General features: G+C 33.1%; 3 protein-coding genes across 3 annotated transcripts in view; 1 reads left to right on the forward strand and 2 right to left on the reverse strand.

Moving 5' to 3' along the window:
• LOC149802204 (prickle planar cell polarity protein 3-A-like) overlaps positions 1-14,237 on the reverse strand; it is a 222,613-nt gene that overhangs the window by 93,300 nt on the left and 115,076 nt on the right. The gene's annotated exons all lie outside the window — the stretch shown is intronic.
• On the reverse strand, positions 3,420-7,825 carry LOC149802205 (uncharacterized). The gene is made up of 5 exons (XM_089956616.1): positions 6,678-7,825; positions 6,318-6,410; positions 5,689-5,868; positions 4,751-4,811; positions 3,420-3,988 (listed from the first exon to the last, which is right to left on the reverse strand). The coding sequence occupies exons 2-5, from the start codon at positions 6,400-6,402 to the stop codon at positions 3,523-3,525; spliced, it is 792 nt and encodes a 263-aa protein (XP_089812742.1). The 5' UTR covers positions 6,403-6,410; positions 6,678-7,825; the 3' UTR covers positions 3,420-3,522.
• LOC149802206 (uncharacterized) lies at positions 7,903-13,037 on the forward strand. Its single transcript, XM_089956615.1, has 3 exons — positions 7,903-8,403; positions 8,875-9,015; positions 9,594-13,037. Exons 1-3 carry the CDS (start codon positions 8,271-8,273, stop codon positions 10,337-10,339), a joined length of 1,020 nt encoding a protein of 339 aa, XP_089812741.1. The 5' UTR covers positions 7,903-8,270; the 3' UTR covers positions 10,340-13,037.

The raw sequence follows: 14,237 nt of genomic DNA on the forward strand, positions 1-14,237 counted from the left end.
ACAATTTCATATTCTGCATTAAGTGATACCATTTTAAGCAACAGAAAGGCTTGTTACAAGTCTTCATAAAAATGTGTAATTATGTAACCAATGTAAATGCTGCATACAAGGCCTAGTAAAAATGTGTAATTATATAACCAATGTAAATGCTGCATACAAGGCCTAGTAAAAATATGTAAATATATAACCAATCTAAATGCTGCATACAAGCCTAGTAAAAATGTGTAAATATATAACCAATGTAAATAATGCATATACGGCCTAGTAAAAATATGTAATTATATAACCAATCTAAATGCTGCATACAAGCCTAGTAAAAAATGTGTAAATATATAACCAATGTAAATGCTGCATACAAGGTCTAGTAAAAATGTGTAATTATATAACCAATGTAAATGCTGCATACAAGCCTAGTAAAAAATGTGTAAATATATAACCAATCTAAATGCTGCATACAAGCCTAGTAAAAAATATGTAAATATATAACCAATCTAAATGCTGCATACAAGGTCTAGTAAAAATGTGTAATTATATAACCAATGTAAATGCTTCATACATTAGGCCTAGTAAAAATGTGTAATTATATAACCAATGTAAATGCTGCATACAAGGCCTAGTAAAAATGTGTAATTATATAACCAATCTAAATGCTGCATACAAGGTCTAGTAAAAATGTGTAATTATATAACCAATGTAAATGCTGCATACAAGGTCTAGTAAAAATGTGTAATTATATAACCAATCTAAATGCTGCATACAAGCCTAGTAAAAATGTGTAATTATATAACCAATGTAAATGCTTCATACATTAGGCCTAGTAAAAATGTGTAATTATATAACCAATGTAAATGCTGCATACAAGGTCTAGTAAAAATGTGTAATTATATAACCAATCTAAATGCTGCATACAAGCCTAGTAAAAAATATGTAAATATATAACCAATCTAAATGCTGCATACAAGGTCTAGTAAAAATGTGTAATTATATAACCAATGTAAATGCTTCATACATTAGGCCTAGTAAAAATGTGTAATTATATAACCAATCTAAATGCTGCATACAAGGCCTAGTAAAGATGTGTAAATATATAACCAATGTAAATAATGCATATAAGGCCTAGTAAAAATATGTAATTATATAACCAATCTAAATGCTGCATACAAGCCTAGTAAAAAATGTGTAAATATATAACCAATGTAAATGATGCATACAAGGTCTAGTAAAAATGTGTAATTATATAACCAATGTAAATGCTTCATACAAGGTCTAGTAAAAATGTGTAAATATATAACCAATCTAAATGCTGCATACAAGCCTAGTAAAAATATGTAATTATATAACCAATGTAAATACTTGTTACATGCCTTAGTAAAAGTGTATAATGATATAACCATACCAATGTAAATGTTTGATACAAGACTTAGTAAAAGTGTAATTATATAGCCAATGTAAATGCTTGTAACAAAAGTTCAGTAACAATTATATAAAGTTAAATGCAGTAAATGCATCAGCAGAACAGGTTCGATATACCGTTATGATAAATTATAACCAAGTCAGCATATGGCATGTGCATGTAGTAGCAACTGATTAGGGTAAGGATCAGCTCAGTTTGACTTGGCACATCATTTGCAATTACAGACCAAGTGAATTTATCCTGCCTTATTGGTTTGGAACAAGTTTTTAATGAGTAGGGCCTGGCAAAGCTTTTGTAGTGTGCCTAGCAGATTCTCTCAGATTCTTCCAGATGCTTACTGGTACTGTCTGTCTGGGTAAACAAGTGAGGGGAGAAACACATTCAAGAGTGGTGTAGAAGCCCATTTATATGTTACCTGTATATCTATCTAGCTATAAGTTTTGTTAAAACCACACTGAATATGTGTAAGCACAGTTTCAATTCTGATTTGAATGTACTTTTCTCTGGTAAGTACAAAAATGATTGTATAACCCAAACACATTATATATATATATATATATATATATATATATATATATATATATATATATATATATATATATATATATACATATGGATCGGTTCAAGTTAGACATGAAAATGATGTTCATGATTATCTTCATCAATAATGCTTTTTAATTTCTGATCTAATGTAAACATAACACATCTACCTAGATAACATCTGTAATATTCATAATCATTAATGACCCAGTCATTGAAACTGAAGGATAGTATTTACTTGTACTTTTTATTGATCGAGAAATCTGAGGTATTTTGGCTGAGCAATTAGTATTCAGAGTTAACAATTTTCAGGCATGTTAAAATAACTTCATTTCATTTAATCAGACGTATCTACATGGTATTATTCGCTACACAGGTCCATCTCTTTATATCAGTTTACGGTTACATACAATTTGCTATCTATAAACGAAATATTCACAGAAGATTGACAACAGTGATACACATAGACTCAACTGTGATACATTTTGACTGTGTTGTTATTGCTTGTGAACCACTGAATCTTTTAAGTGCGGAAAGGACTTGTCAAGTCAGTTAGTTTCAGATTAAACAGAACAAGGCAGTCTACCAACAGATAAGCAGATACAGCCCTAATGCATCTGGCTGTGGCAAAGGATGAGACCTGTATACTGTTACAGGGTGAGGGACTCCAAGAACTCTAAACATGCATTAAAAAAACTCCACAAATCTTGCAACTGGCATATTTGCTGCATGTCTGGGCTAACCAGAAAATCTTGATATTATGTAACAGACAACAGACATTCTGACTGTGAGAAGCATTTTATTAACACTTTAGACTTTATGGAGCTGGGTTCCCCTGTGAAAAAATCATGAACTGTTCATGAATTGTTCTTGAACTAGTTCATGAACTGGTTCATGAATTAGTACCTGAACAGAAAATGGCCACTTCATGAATCTTCAGTTCTTGATTTGTTCATGAATAGTTCATGAACTAGTTCATGAACTGTTCATGAACTATTCATGAACTGGTTCATGAACTATTCATGAACTGGTTCATGAACTAGTTCATGAACTATTCATGAACAAATCAAGAACTGTTCATGAACAGAACATAAATCTAGTTCATGAACTAATGTTATTGTTCATGAACTCCGTTCTTTATAGTTTATGGAAGTAAATTTCATGAAATTCAATAACATCTCTTTCTGTGAAATAGAAGCTCAGATTGATGATGCTGATTATGAAAAGATACACGGGAAAGCTTTTGAAAAAGCAAAAAAGCAAATAATAGTTTTCCTGTGAAAATAACTTTCCCTTTGACTACTAACATCTTTAGTAATAGTCCTTGTGTGCAGATGGGTGTATACAATTTTAGATTAAATGTTGCACTGCAGATTAGTTTTCTAGAAACACACAAATGTCAAAATACATTTATGCCAATCCTGTTTAAAATTGAAGCACTATTTAAAAATCATTGACAAATATCAAATTTATTAGAACAGAATTTATTAAAAATGTTTTATCATTTCATAATGATATTGATCACAATTAGGGTGACCGATGTATATATATATATAAAAAAGAACCTGTTAACTTCTCCTCAGGATTTTTTGTAAGTTTTCAAGTTTCTTGTAAAACAAGTCCTTGTCCATTGTGGTACACTGTAAAACTAACAATTCCAGCTTGCTCAGTTTTTGAATATCAAGTGGTGGTCTTACAGTGCCCACACATTTAATGGTTTTTTTCCCTGTTCTTGAAGAATTCTTTAATTCATCCTTTGAGAAAATCTTCAGACATAACACTTTAAAAATGTCTTTATCACATTTTATGTGTTGAACACTTTTTTTAATGTCATCAAGAGTGTCTTCCTTTGGAGCAGAAACACTGCAGCATTCTCCCTCTGCTGCAGGCTGTTTTACTTCTTGAACACTCGATTCACCACTGACATCCTGCAGAGAATTTCTCTCTTCAAGTTTTCGTAATTTCCGTCTTAAATACTTATTGTCTTCCTTGAGTGCTTTAACGTCGTCTTCCAGTTTTCTAATGCGTCTATCCCTGTATAAAATTAGATGCAAGACGATAAACAACAACGATACTATTTTGTTAATGTCTTAATATTTACTAGATGTCATCATGTGTAAACAGTTAAATGTTGCAGATTTCACAAAGCATAGTTTTGATAATGCAAAATACAGATTTCTAATACAGCTAGAGCCTATTACACTCCCTATTTCCATTTCAGCCGAATCTGGGTAGCAACTAGCTTATCCTAATAAAAATCTGATATGATTATAAAAATACACCAGGAGTACCAATGTGTGTGTGGGGGGGGGGGGGGGGGGAATAAAAAAAATTACCTAATGGAGAATTAAATGACATTTTGCCAGTTAGCTTTTTGTGCATAGAAGTTTTTATAAATCTCATTGTAAAGATGAAAGGTAGCACCCCACCCATTCCGTAACTTGTGAAAATAAAGACCAGAATACTGTGAAAATTATGTGCATGTTGTCACTGTGTACCAATGTTTTCCTTCATGGTGTCAAGCATAAAGGGGTTCTTCCTCTCACCAAGGGCAATTTACTATGAAGTTTCATGACCCTGGGTGTTATATATCCTGGCTTATTGCACAGAATGCCCATGTCCACATGAGGTTATAGCAAAGCTTGACCATTGACCCCCAAAACAATAGGGCTTCTCCCTGGGGCAATATAACTGTCAAGTTTCATGCTAGTAAGTGTAACATGCTTTCAATGTTATTATCCCTAAAGGTCAACCTTGCAAAAATATTCAGTTGATGGAATATCTATACAATTTTACCTGGAGTTGTTGCTCTCACTTTCTTTTCTGAGGTAGTCTATTCCCTCATTTGATCCCTTTACTGCAAGTTAAAGGAAGATAAATTAGATGAATATTTACATGCATCAAAAAAGAATACAAGTTATGGAAACGAACATTTATAGAAAATGCAGGGTTCTTACATGAATTCCGATAGTGGCCGACTTTTCCCAAAACTGACTGAACCAAGAGAAGGTGTATTTAAAAAGTGCGTGTTAAATACAGGAGTTTATTGGAACTGTCATCACTATGTAATCAGATGTGAAACATCCCTTAAGAAAGCTACTCATTTTAAGTTTTGTTTTACATGTAACTATTATGACCAGGACATTTAATGGCCAACCAATATTGGTTGAACAGATTGCTGTTTTAATGGCCCATTCATATACTTAACGTCATTATAAGTAAATCTCATTATTACATTTCTATTATTTTTTAACATGCTCAGATTGTAAGTCTAGTTCTTAAGTACATTTCTGTTAAGCAATTAATATTTGATAAGCTATAAATCAACATCTCAAATCTGATGTACATTAAATAACCCAATACATATATACATGTCAAGCTTTAGTCTTATTCATTTTACAAATAGAATCAATGTAAAATATTCAATCACCTGGTAACATCTTGGATATCAGAATATTATGAAACTTATAAATTTAAAGCAGAGTGACCCAAATAACATTCCTGACAAACAGAAATGAAATGATATTTGCAGTTTTGGAAAAATTCAGACTTTGCTCACAGACTGAAAATAATTAAATGGACTAATAGCAGTTTGGGAAAAGCTATTTAAACTTGACTCATTTGAAACCAGTGGGCAGAATCCAATTAAATTTAGCAATTTAAGGATATTAAGTTTGTAGGTGTCCTTTAAAAATAATTAAAGACAGAATATAAGACATGGGAGCATTTCATACTTTGTGGTACCAATCCATCCATTTTGGGTAACTTCTTGTTAGGAGTCGTCTTTTCTGGAGTGATCATATTTGGAGTGGCCGTTTTCTTTGTTGCTATCTTCTTTGGCGTGGCCATCTTCTCTGGGACTGCAGCACTCTTCTTTGGGGTTGAAAGGTGTGGTTTGTCAGTCACTGATGGGACTGTATAAGAAATATTTTAAAGAATTTGCTGTGGGTTGAATGAAAGGCAGCATTTAATCAAACAATAACATTCTTAATTAAGCTTTAATATGCATATTCATTTTCAGTTACACAACAAGCCAAGGTGGTAGCTTATACTGCTTGATGGATCTTTTGTTTCTGTTCTACTCTTGCAGGACAATAGGGAATTTTCCCAGTCATTAAGTATTAAACTCATTAGTGTTTGCAAATATTGTTGGTAAAATAAATGTTTAAGTTATTAATTTTAGGTTCAACTTTAATCCATATATTCATTTTTTCAGTCATAAAAATGTTTAAAATAAGATTGTCAACAACTGTCTTTTGGCAAGACATTATTATTTTCATCGAGATTTGTTTAATATAAATTAGTTTTCATTATTTGTAGTTAAAGTCTATACAGTCTGTATAGTTTTCTGAAAATGTCATACCTTCTGGTACCAATCCACCCAATTTCTCCTCAGTCTTTGGAGTAGCTGTAACCTTCTTGGTTGAAGCAACTGGTGTGTCAGTCATGAATGGGACTGCATGAGAAATATTTTAAAGAATGTGCTAAAAAGTTGATATATTGGAAAAAATAGTACCTACATGGACTAAATCACTATTTAATACAAATTTAGTGTTATTAAAACTTTAAGTATGCTTGTAAATATATATGTTCAATTAAGTTATCATTTACACATCCCTACCTTAAAATAAGCCAAGTTTGGTGCTGTAATGCAAGTTTGAATTATTGCAATCTAACTGAATCTATATTGGCTGCATATGTATACACACACACACATACTCACTGAATTCATTCTTGATTTTCGTTATCCTCTCTTCTTCTTCATCTACATGTGCATTGACTCCAAGGAGGAATTTTTTAAAATGCACTTCAATCCTCTCTATAGATGACTTGTTCTCTGAAATTCGATTTAAAAAAATGTGTCCATTAACAGACTGAACACGTTATTACCGTTTCGCTTCTTTAGACCTCAAAAGTATGAAAATTATCCAATGCACGGCTACCGTATTAAAGCTAACCACTCTTCCAGTTCGAACATTTACACCCAATAGTTAATGAAAATAAACCAAATTCCGCTTCTGATCTATACACATGTACAATTTCACTAGCTTATCAGGTTTCATATATTGCGATCAAAATCTCTTATATCTATACCGATAGCAACATTTATGATTGTATTTTTTTTTAAAAGTGGACGATGGTGAAATGTGACATCAAACTTGTAGGCTACTTTTCTATCGTTAATCGATGTTCATATAGGCTTGCCGTAGACAAATATTTTTTAAAAACTCTTCTGTATATGGAATGCTAACTTTTAAGTTCGAAAAGATAGATTGACCTCGATTTTGTTAAATGAAAACATGCAAACTTACCCGAAATTGCAATTAAAATGGCCGGATAAACTTTTCTCAGATAATATGCTTGCACCGTACTTCCTACAGTTAAAGAACCTTCCTTGATGCAGGTTTCTTTCAAGACAGACCAGTTGTTTTCTTGTGTCCAGTAAACAAGGATGCTGCGACTGCTTGCCATCTTTTTTTTTTGTTGTGTGTGGGGGTTTTTGTTTCACACGTGCGGTTTATCGGCAATGCGCATGCTCAACAATTGTCCGTTTTTGTTTCTTTTATTAGTAAACAATATATAGTAGTTATTTATGAAGTTCCAAAACAAAGAAATATATTTATCTACAAACATCGTTTAATCTTAAAGAAAACAGCATCGACATTTTGCACGAAATAAAATATTATATCAACTAGCCAATCGCTTGCTTACAATCTTCGCGCGCTTTCTGCGACGGAGGATGGTAACTGATAGATGTCTGCTTGGACCCGAGTCTGCGGTACCAGAAAAAATGGCAGCCTTACGAAAACAAATGTCAATGTTCTGCGACATTTATACTTCACCAACCAGTGGAAGGATACTTTGAAGGTTCAGATACAATCGGGGTATGTTAATATGTTTAAAAATAAATAACTCTTCTTCTAAACCAGTTCAGCACGGTAACTCTTATCTGTAATGGTTATATATATATATATATTCAAGACCAAGGTCACTGGAAGTGATGCATTGCGGGAAATTTGAGCCGCCATATTTGACTGAACTGTATATTCGAGGCAAGTTTATTTATTGTTTTGAGTTTTATACAAAAATACACGGTGCACCACCAAAGTCAGCAAGTTCTCAAAGTATTGTTATTTTATTTGGTTAGTTAAAATTTCAGTGATTTTGTTTGATACTGAACAATTCGCTGTAAAATATCATTGTAACTTTGTAGAAAAAGGAATTTTATGCATAACTTTGTAACATAATACCTCTATTCCGGTAAAATTTGAACTAGGTGCAGTAATTTCATATTTCTATTTCAGTTCAATCCAGTATGGCGACCAAACAAACCAGTTACAGTGAAATAGTTGTAAACGGTCGAAAGAAGTATCAGTGTTTGATTTGCACAAGGATAGTGGGCAGTAAACATAACATCTTACATCATTTAAGTGGAGTACACAGTTTATGTGAGTAGAAATGTTTTTACATATTTAAAAATATAAAATTTTTGGGGAAAAAATTATGTCTTAGCACATAATATATGCTATATATGGCAAATAGTTGTAATGATGGAGGTAGACCTCAGACAACTTAACACTAGCTTCCATTTGTGGCACAAGTAACAAGCAAACATTCTTACAAAATCTGAGGACTAAACCCACAATCACAGCATTGAGACTTGTCAGTCACTCTTCAGACAGTTTTTAATCACTACACCACAGAGAACTATAAAAAATACATTGAATGTATTGCATCCTTATTCAAAATTCCACTTTAGGTCATGATCACAAGAAATGAAACAATTACTAAATAAAATGATGATTCATGTAAAAGCTTTGATTAGACTTGTGTATTATCACTGCCTTTCCATTTCATTTTGCCATCACTTGCTTTGTTTTGTTAAGTTAGTGTCTTAGTATTTCTCATTTTTTATATAGCTCCAGTCAAACGAATCTACAAACTGCATGTTTTTGACAAGTCAGTCAAAGTTCCTGTGCGTACAGCTTATCGATGGAAGACAAGTCAGTCAAAGGATATGGCTACATGCTGCAATGAATCTGATAATATGCCATTAGATTGTAAGTGCACAGAGTGTTGTAAAAAGCATATACCCATGATTTTAGTCATGAAATAATGCTAAATCATAAATTCTACTTTGAAGCGGCACTAGCCAGAAGTAAAGTATATGGTAACATAAGCAAAAACTATGATTGTTTTTTATAGATCAACTTCATAATCATTAACTGATGAATATTGCCATATTTGTGATCTTGTTTAAAACAAGTTCACATTTCACCTAAAAGTTATTTATGTCTGCCTCAATTAAGTAGTTTATTTTTAGGAAAATTTTATTTTTACAACAGCCACCAGTGGTTATCAGAATAAATTGCTGAATGAAACAATAAAAACATTATCATTTTATGAAATGAAAACAGTATCACAGACTTAGTGTATATTATTATACTGTTCATTGTTTACCCTCCCTAACATTCATATTTAAATTTATTATAACTTGCAAACTTTTCTCACTAAGGAAAATGGCTAGTTGTATTCCGAAAGTCAGACTTTAGCTCACAAAATGTTACTTTATTTTAATCCTAATGCTGAAATCATACCAAGTGTAAACAACATTGCTTAAAGTTGTCTTATTTTTCAGATGATGATAAGAATGCATCATCTTCAGAAAGAAGTCTAACCTATCCTACAGCTGGATCCTCAATAATCCCAGATGATGTAGCTGCCGATGTATGCTACACAGATAATGATACATGTAGCTCTTTATCAACATGCAATTCAAATGAAAGCGAGGTCACATCTGTACTATCAGACTCAAATGACTCTATAATATCGGAAACCTCTTCAAATGTTGAATCTTCTGATAATTTTTCTGATGTGGAGACCAGCAGTAAAGAAGATGCAAATTCATTAGGAAGAGACAGCAATGATGAAGTGAAAAAGATGCAACCACAGCCTCTTTCAGAAAATGAACTGCAAGCCTTAAAAATTCTTTCCCTCTTTCAAAGACATAATTTAACAACCAGTGCCTGTAAAGACATTCTTCAAACTATGAAAAGTGTGTTCCCTAACTCCAAATGTGTTGATGTCCTAGACTTGGATTATATATATTCTTTAGTTGATATCCACCCAATTAAAGAAATACACTATTGTGACACATGTGACGAGGTATTTCCAAACAACTTGGATGAATTTAGATGTAGCTTGGAAAATTGTGGAGGCTTTCGTTACAAAGGAAGATTGTTGGATCAACAAAAAAAGGATCGACAACCGAGGAAAAGTTTTATACTGGCTGATACCAAAAAACAGTTGAAACATCTGCTTGAGACACCAGGTATAAATAAGTTTATGCTTGTATATTTAGAATCCTTAACTGAAGAACTGTGATTACTTTTACATAGTTCTAAGGGAAAATTTATTGAGGAGCATTGCACATTTCTTGTTTGATAGGGCAATATCATGAATTGTTTGCACTTAATAAGGTTAATACCGACAAAATTAGTTAAGCAAATCTTATGTTCAAATAAGGCATATACATTAAATGTAGCTCTATTTTGTTGAAGAACAATTACCTGTAAATATAATCTTCAACTGAAGTAATTCTATTTCTTGTCTTTTCCAGGTATTTCGAAAGAAATTGAAAATTGTAAGGCAGCACTTGAGGACAGAAAAAGCTCTAGAATTTTGACAGACATAACTGATGGGTTTGCGTACAGAGATATGCTGAATGAAGATGGTTTTCTACATCATCCATACAGCTTAAGTGCCATCATCAATACAGATGGAGTAAATCTGTATTCATCCTCGAAAATAGAATTGTGGCCACTTTTTATGGCTATAAATGAGTTGAGTCCCAAAGCAAGATTTTCGAGGGATAACATGTTATTGGTTGGGATATGGCAAGGAAAGGGAAAACCCCCTTTTAAACAGTATATGGCAAGTTTCAGTGAAGAAATGAATAGTTTGTACAATGAAGGGGTTGAAGTTAATTGGGACAACAAATTAATTGTTGCAAAAGTTGCTGTTATTTGTGGTGTATTTGATCTACCAGCTAAAGCAGGTATTCTAAATATGACATATTTTAATGGGACGGAGGCATGCATTACCTGTGAAGAGCCTGGTATTGTTGTAAAACAAGGAAAAGGAACATCGCGATGTTATCCTCACAGGACTGTTGAAACACAGTATCCACTACGAAATAATCAAGAAGTTTTGCAAAACATGCAAAATGCAACAACGACAAAACGGATTAAAGGTTTTAAGGGCTTGTCTGGTCTTGCATTTCTTCAGTCCTTTGACCTGGTTAAAGGTGTAGTACCAGATTACATGCATGGGATTTTATTAGGTATAACAAATACATTATTGAGCAAATGGTTCTCACCAACACAAAGTGGTAAGAATTATTTTATTGGAAAACATATTAAAACTGTTTCCAAAAGACTTCAGAATATTCAACCTCCAATCAGTATTGAGAGATTACCCCGTGATTTGGAAAAACATTATGCAAACCTAAAAGCTACAGAATTGCAAGCATGGTTGTTGTTTTATGCACTCCCATGTTTAGATGGAATACTACCAGAAGTTTATCTGAAACATTTTGCATATCTATCAGAAGCTGTGTATATTCTTCTTGGAGACAATATATTGCCAGGACAATTGGACAGAGCAGCTGTTCTTTTTGACAAGTTTTACTCTTCCTTTGCTGATTTATATGGTCAAGGCTCAAGTGGTCTCAATGTCCATAATGCTTGTATTCATTTGGTTTGGTATGTAAAGCTGTGGGGACCAATGTGGGCATGGAGCTGTTTCCCATTTGAGGATAATAATGCAATGTTGCTACAGTCTGTACATGGAACGGGTAATGTTACGAAGCAAGTAATGAAGTACAAACAAGCAGTGTCAAGTTTGCGCAGAAAGGGTGTTTATTCAGCATCAACAACGCTCTGGAAAAAGACTGCTGAAGCTGCAACTTGTGATATATCAGGGAAGGTGAAATATTTTAGAGACGGTGAAGTGACAGATGAAGTTTTGGCTACATTAAATTTAGACTGTCATATGGATTTGAGAAAGGTTGACAGAATTAGCATAGGTAGCAAACAATTCTGCTCTTCACAGTACTTGAGAATGCAGAGAAGAGTCTGTAATGTTGTGCTATATAACCAAAGCAAAATTGGACGTGTTAAATATTTTGTATACAATACATCAAATAAGACTGTACATGCAGTTTTGATAAAATATGATGCTGCAAAAACAAAACTTTCACAACTACCAGCTGGAAAACACCTGTTAGCAGTTAAAGCTATGTTGACAATAGATGTGGTACCTGCTGAAGAGTTGATCGACACTTTAGTTTACATAAATGTCAGTCCCTCTTCATCACCTGAAGCAGAAGCATATGTTGCAGTGATGCCAAACTGTCATGGACATGCCATTTTCAAATGATTCTAGCATCAGTAATGTTGACTGAATATACTTGTACTTTATGGGGACTGAATGGGATGCAAATGTCAACACTTTAAACATGCTGTACTGGTTACTTTTATGTAAAATGATAATTTACAATTATTTACTCACATCAAACTTAGAATCCATAGCCTTACTCTTATTGAATAGATTATTTTGGTTCCTCTTTAGCATGTTTGACTACAATACAAACAATACACCATCCATCGAGGAACAGCACAGACATGGAATTTTACGCACCTTTTCCCCACCTTTACAACAATCCTAATTGAAGTTTTTTTTACTTTTGGAAGGAAATTAAAGGTCTTTATCACAATTTTTGCCCAAAAGTAACAAAATTTCACTTAGGTAAAGATGAAAATGAGATGCACACAAATTCAAAACTTGGCTGGGCTGTTCCTTGATAACAAGTCTAAAAAGTATATACAGAATAATTAGGCCATGTACTGAAACATGAATATATTTAGAATAATACATAATGTATTTAAGAATATGGTACAATGCACTTCCAGTGTGTTCATTTGGACATAATTTGTTGTGAAATAGGTTGATGTATGTAAGCATGTACTGCTAATCTTCAATCACATTTAATTTCAACAGATTAAATCACATTTTGCAGATATCTTCAATTCTTGGAACTTAAAAAATTAGTTACTATTTTGTTCATCGCCTTTTTTAAGAAAATGCAATCAAAATTCTCAAATTTAATTCTTCATAAACTGGATTGCTTCAAGGACAGTTGATGAACTACAAGTATGCATAACAAGTTTCTAAAATTGTAATTTGTTTGCCTATTTGGTTCAGTACTTAACAGTTCATGTACTATTATAAGTTCAAGAACTTAAATTTCATGAACTGATATTCATGAACAGTTCATGAACTAAGGAAAAGTTCAAGAACTTTAATTTCATGAACAGTTCGTGAATTTGGAGGAAAAGTTAAAGAACTTGAATTTCATGAACTGATGTTCATGAACAGTTCATGAACTCAGGGGAAAAGTTAAAGAACTTGAATTTCATGAACTGATGTTCATGAACAGTTCATGAACTCTAAAGAAAAGTTCAAGAACTTGAATTTCATGAACTGATGTTCATGAACAGTTCATGAATTAATTTGACTTTTCACAACCAGTTCATGAACTGTTCATGAAGTTCATGAAGCGTTCATGAACTTAAGAACTTTTTTTCGCTGGGGTTCTTGTGATACTCGAGAAATTTAAAAAGACACAAAATCCATTGACTCCATGCTGCAGAAAAGATAACTGACATTACAATCAAACCAGTCATTAAGAGCACCTGCTCATAAAGACTGATACTTAAGGATTCATTTTCTTAAGTTCTTTTAAATGTTGCTTCTCTATAAAGGGCACATACCCACACAGAAGAACTTTTCAGTGGTACCTACTGCCCATTACAGACAAATTTCACTGGAAATGCTGATTATGAATTTTGTGCATCTTTTTTAGAAATAAAAATCATTTAGTGTATTTTCCCTATACTTCAGAAGTTGATATTTTAACATAATTTGAATATTGTTGATTAATATTTCATTGCTGTTTTGACCGCTCCGGTGGCCTAGTGGTTAGAGCGTCCGCCTCAGAAGCGGGATGTCGTGGGTTGGAACCCCGGCTGAGTCAAAAATGGTACTGACAGCTGCCTCGCTTGGTGCTCAGCATTAAGAGGTTAGTGTTATGACTGGTCGGCCTGCTGTCAGGACAATGTGACTGAGTGGGACATCATGCTACGTGTCTGCGGCATGATGCCCCAGTGCTAGACATCACTATAAACTGCCACACTGCAGACATCGTAGCGATATGACTGAA

Source organism: Sinohyriopsis cumingii, chromosome 4 (assembly GCF_028554795.1).
Source record: "Sinohyriopsis cumingii isolate HCF-2022 chromosome 4, ASM2855479v2, whole genome shotgun sequence".
NCBI classification, from domain to species: Eukaryota; Metazoa; Mollusca; class Bivalvia; order Unionida; family Unionidae; genus Sinohyriopsis; species Sinohyriopsis cumingii.

What these genes read in the sequence shown, in the direction of transcription:
- LOC149802205 (XM_089956616.1), bottom strand. Translation starts at nt 6,402, where the DNA reads ATGACTGACACACCAGTTGCTTCAACCAAGAAGGTTACAGCTACTCCA. An exon ending in GGGTGGATTGGTACCAGAAG is followed by an intron (nt 5,869 to 6,317) that starts GTATGACATTTT and finishes TTTCTTATACAG; the next exon opens with TCCCATCAGTGACTGACAAA. An exon ending in GGATGGATTGGTACCACAAA is followed by an intron (nt 4,812 to 5,688) that starts GTATGAAATGCT and finishes TTTAACTTGCAG; the next exon opens with TAAAGGGATCAAATGAGGGA.
- LOC149802206 (XM_089956615.1), top strand. Translation starts at nt 8,271, where the DNA reads ATGGCGACCAAACAAACCAGTTACAGTGAAATAGTTGTAAACGGTCGA. An exon ending in AAGTGGAGTACACAGTTTAT is followed by an intron (nt 8,404 to 8,874) that starts GTGAGTAGAAAT and finishes TTTTTTATATAG; the next exon opens with CTCCAGTCAAACGAATCTAC. An exon ending in TGATAATATGCCATTAGATT is followed by an intron (nt 9,016 to 9,593) that starts GTAAGTGCACAG and finishes CTTATTTTTCAG; the next exon opens with ATGATGATAAGAATGCATCA.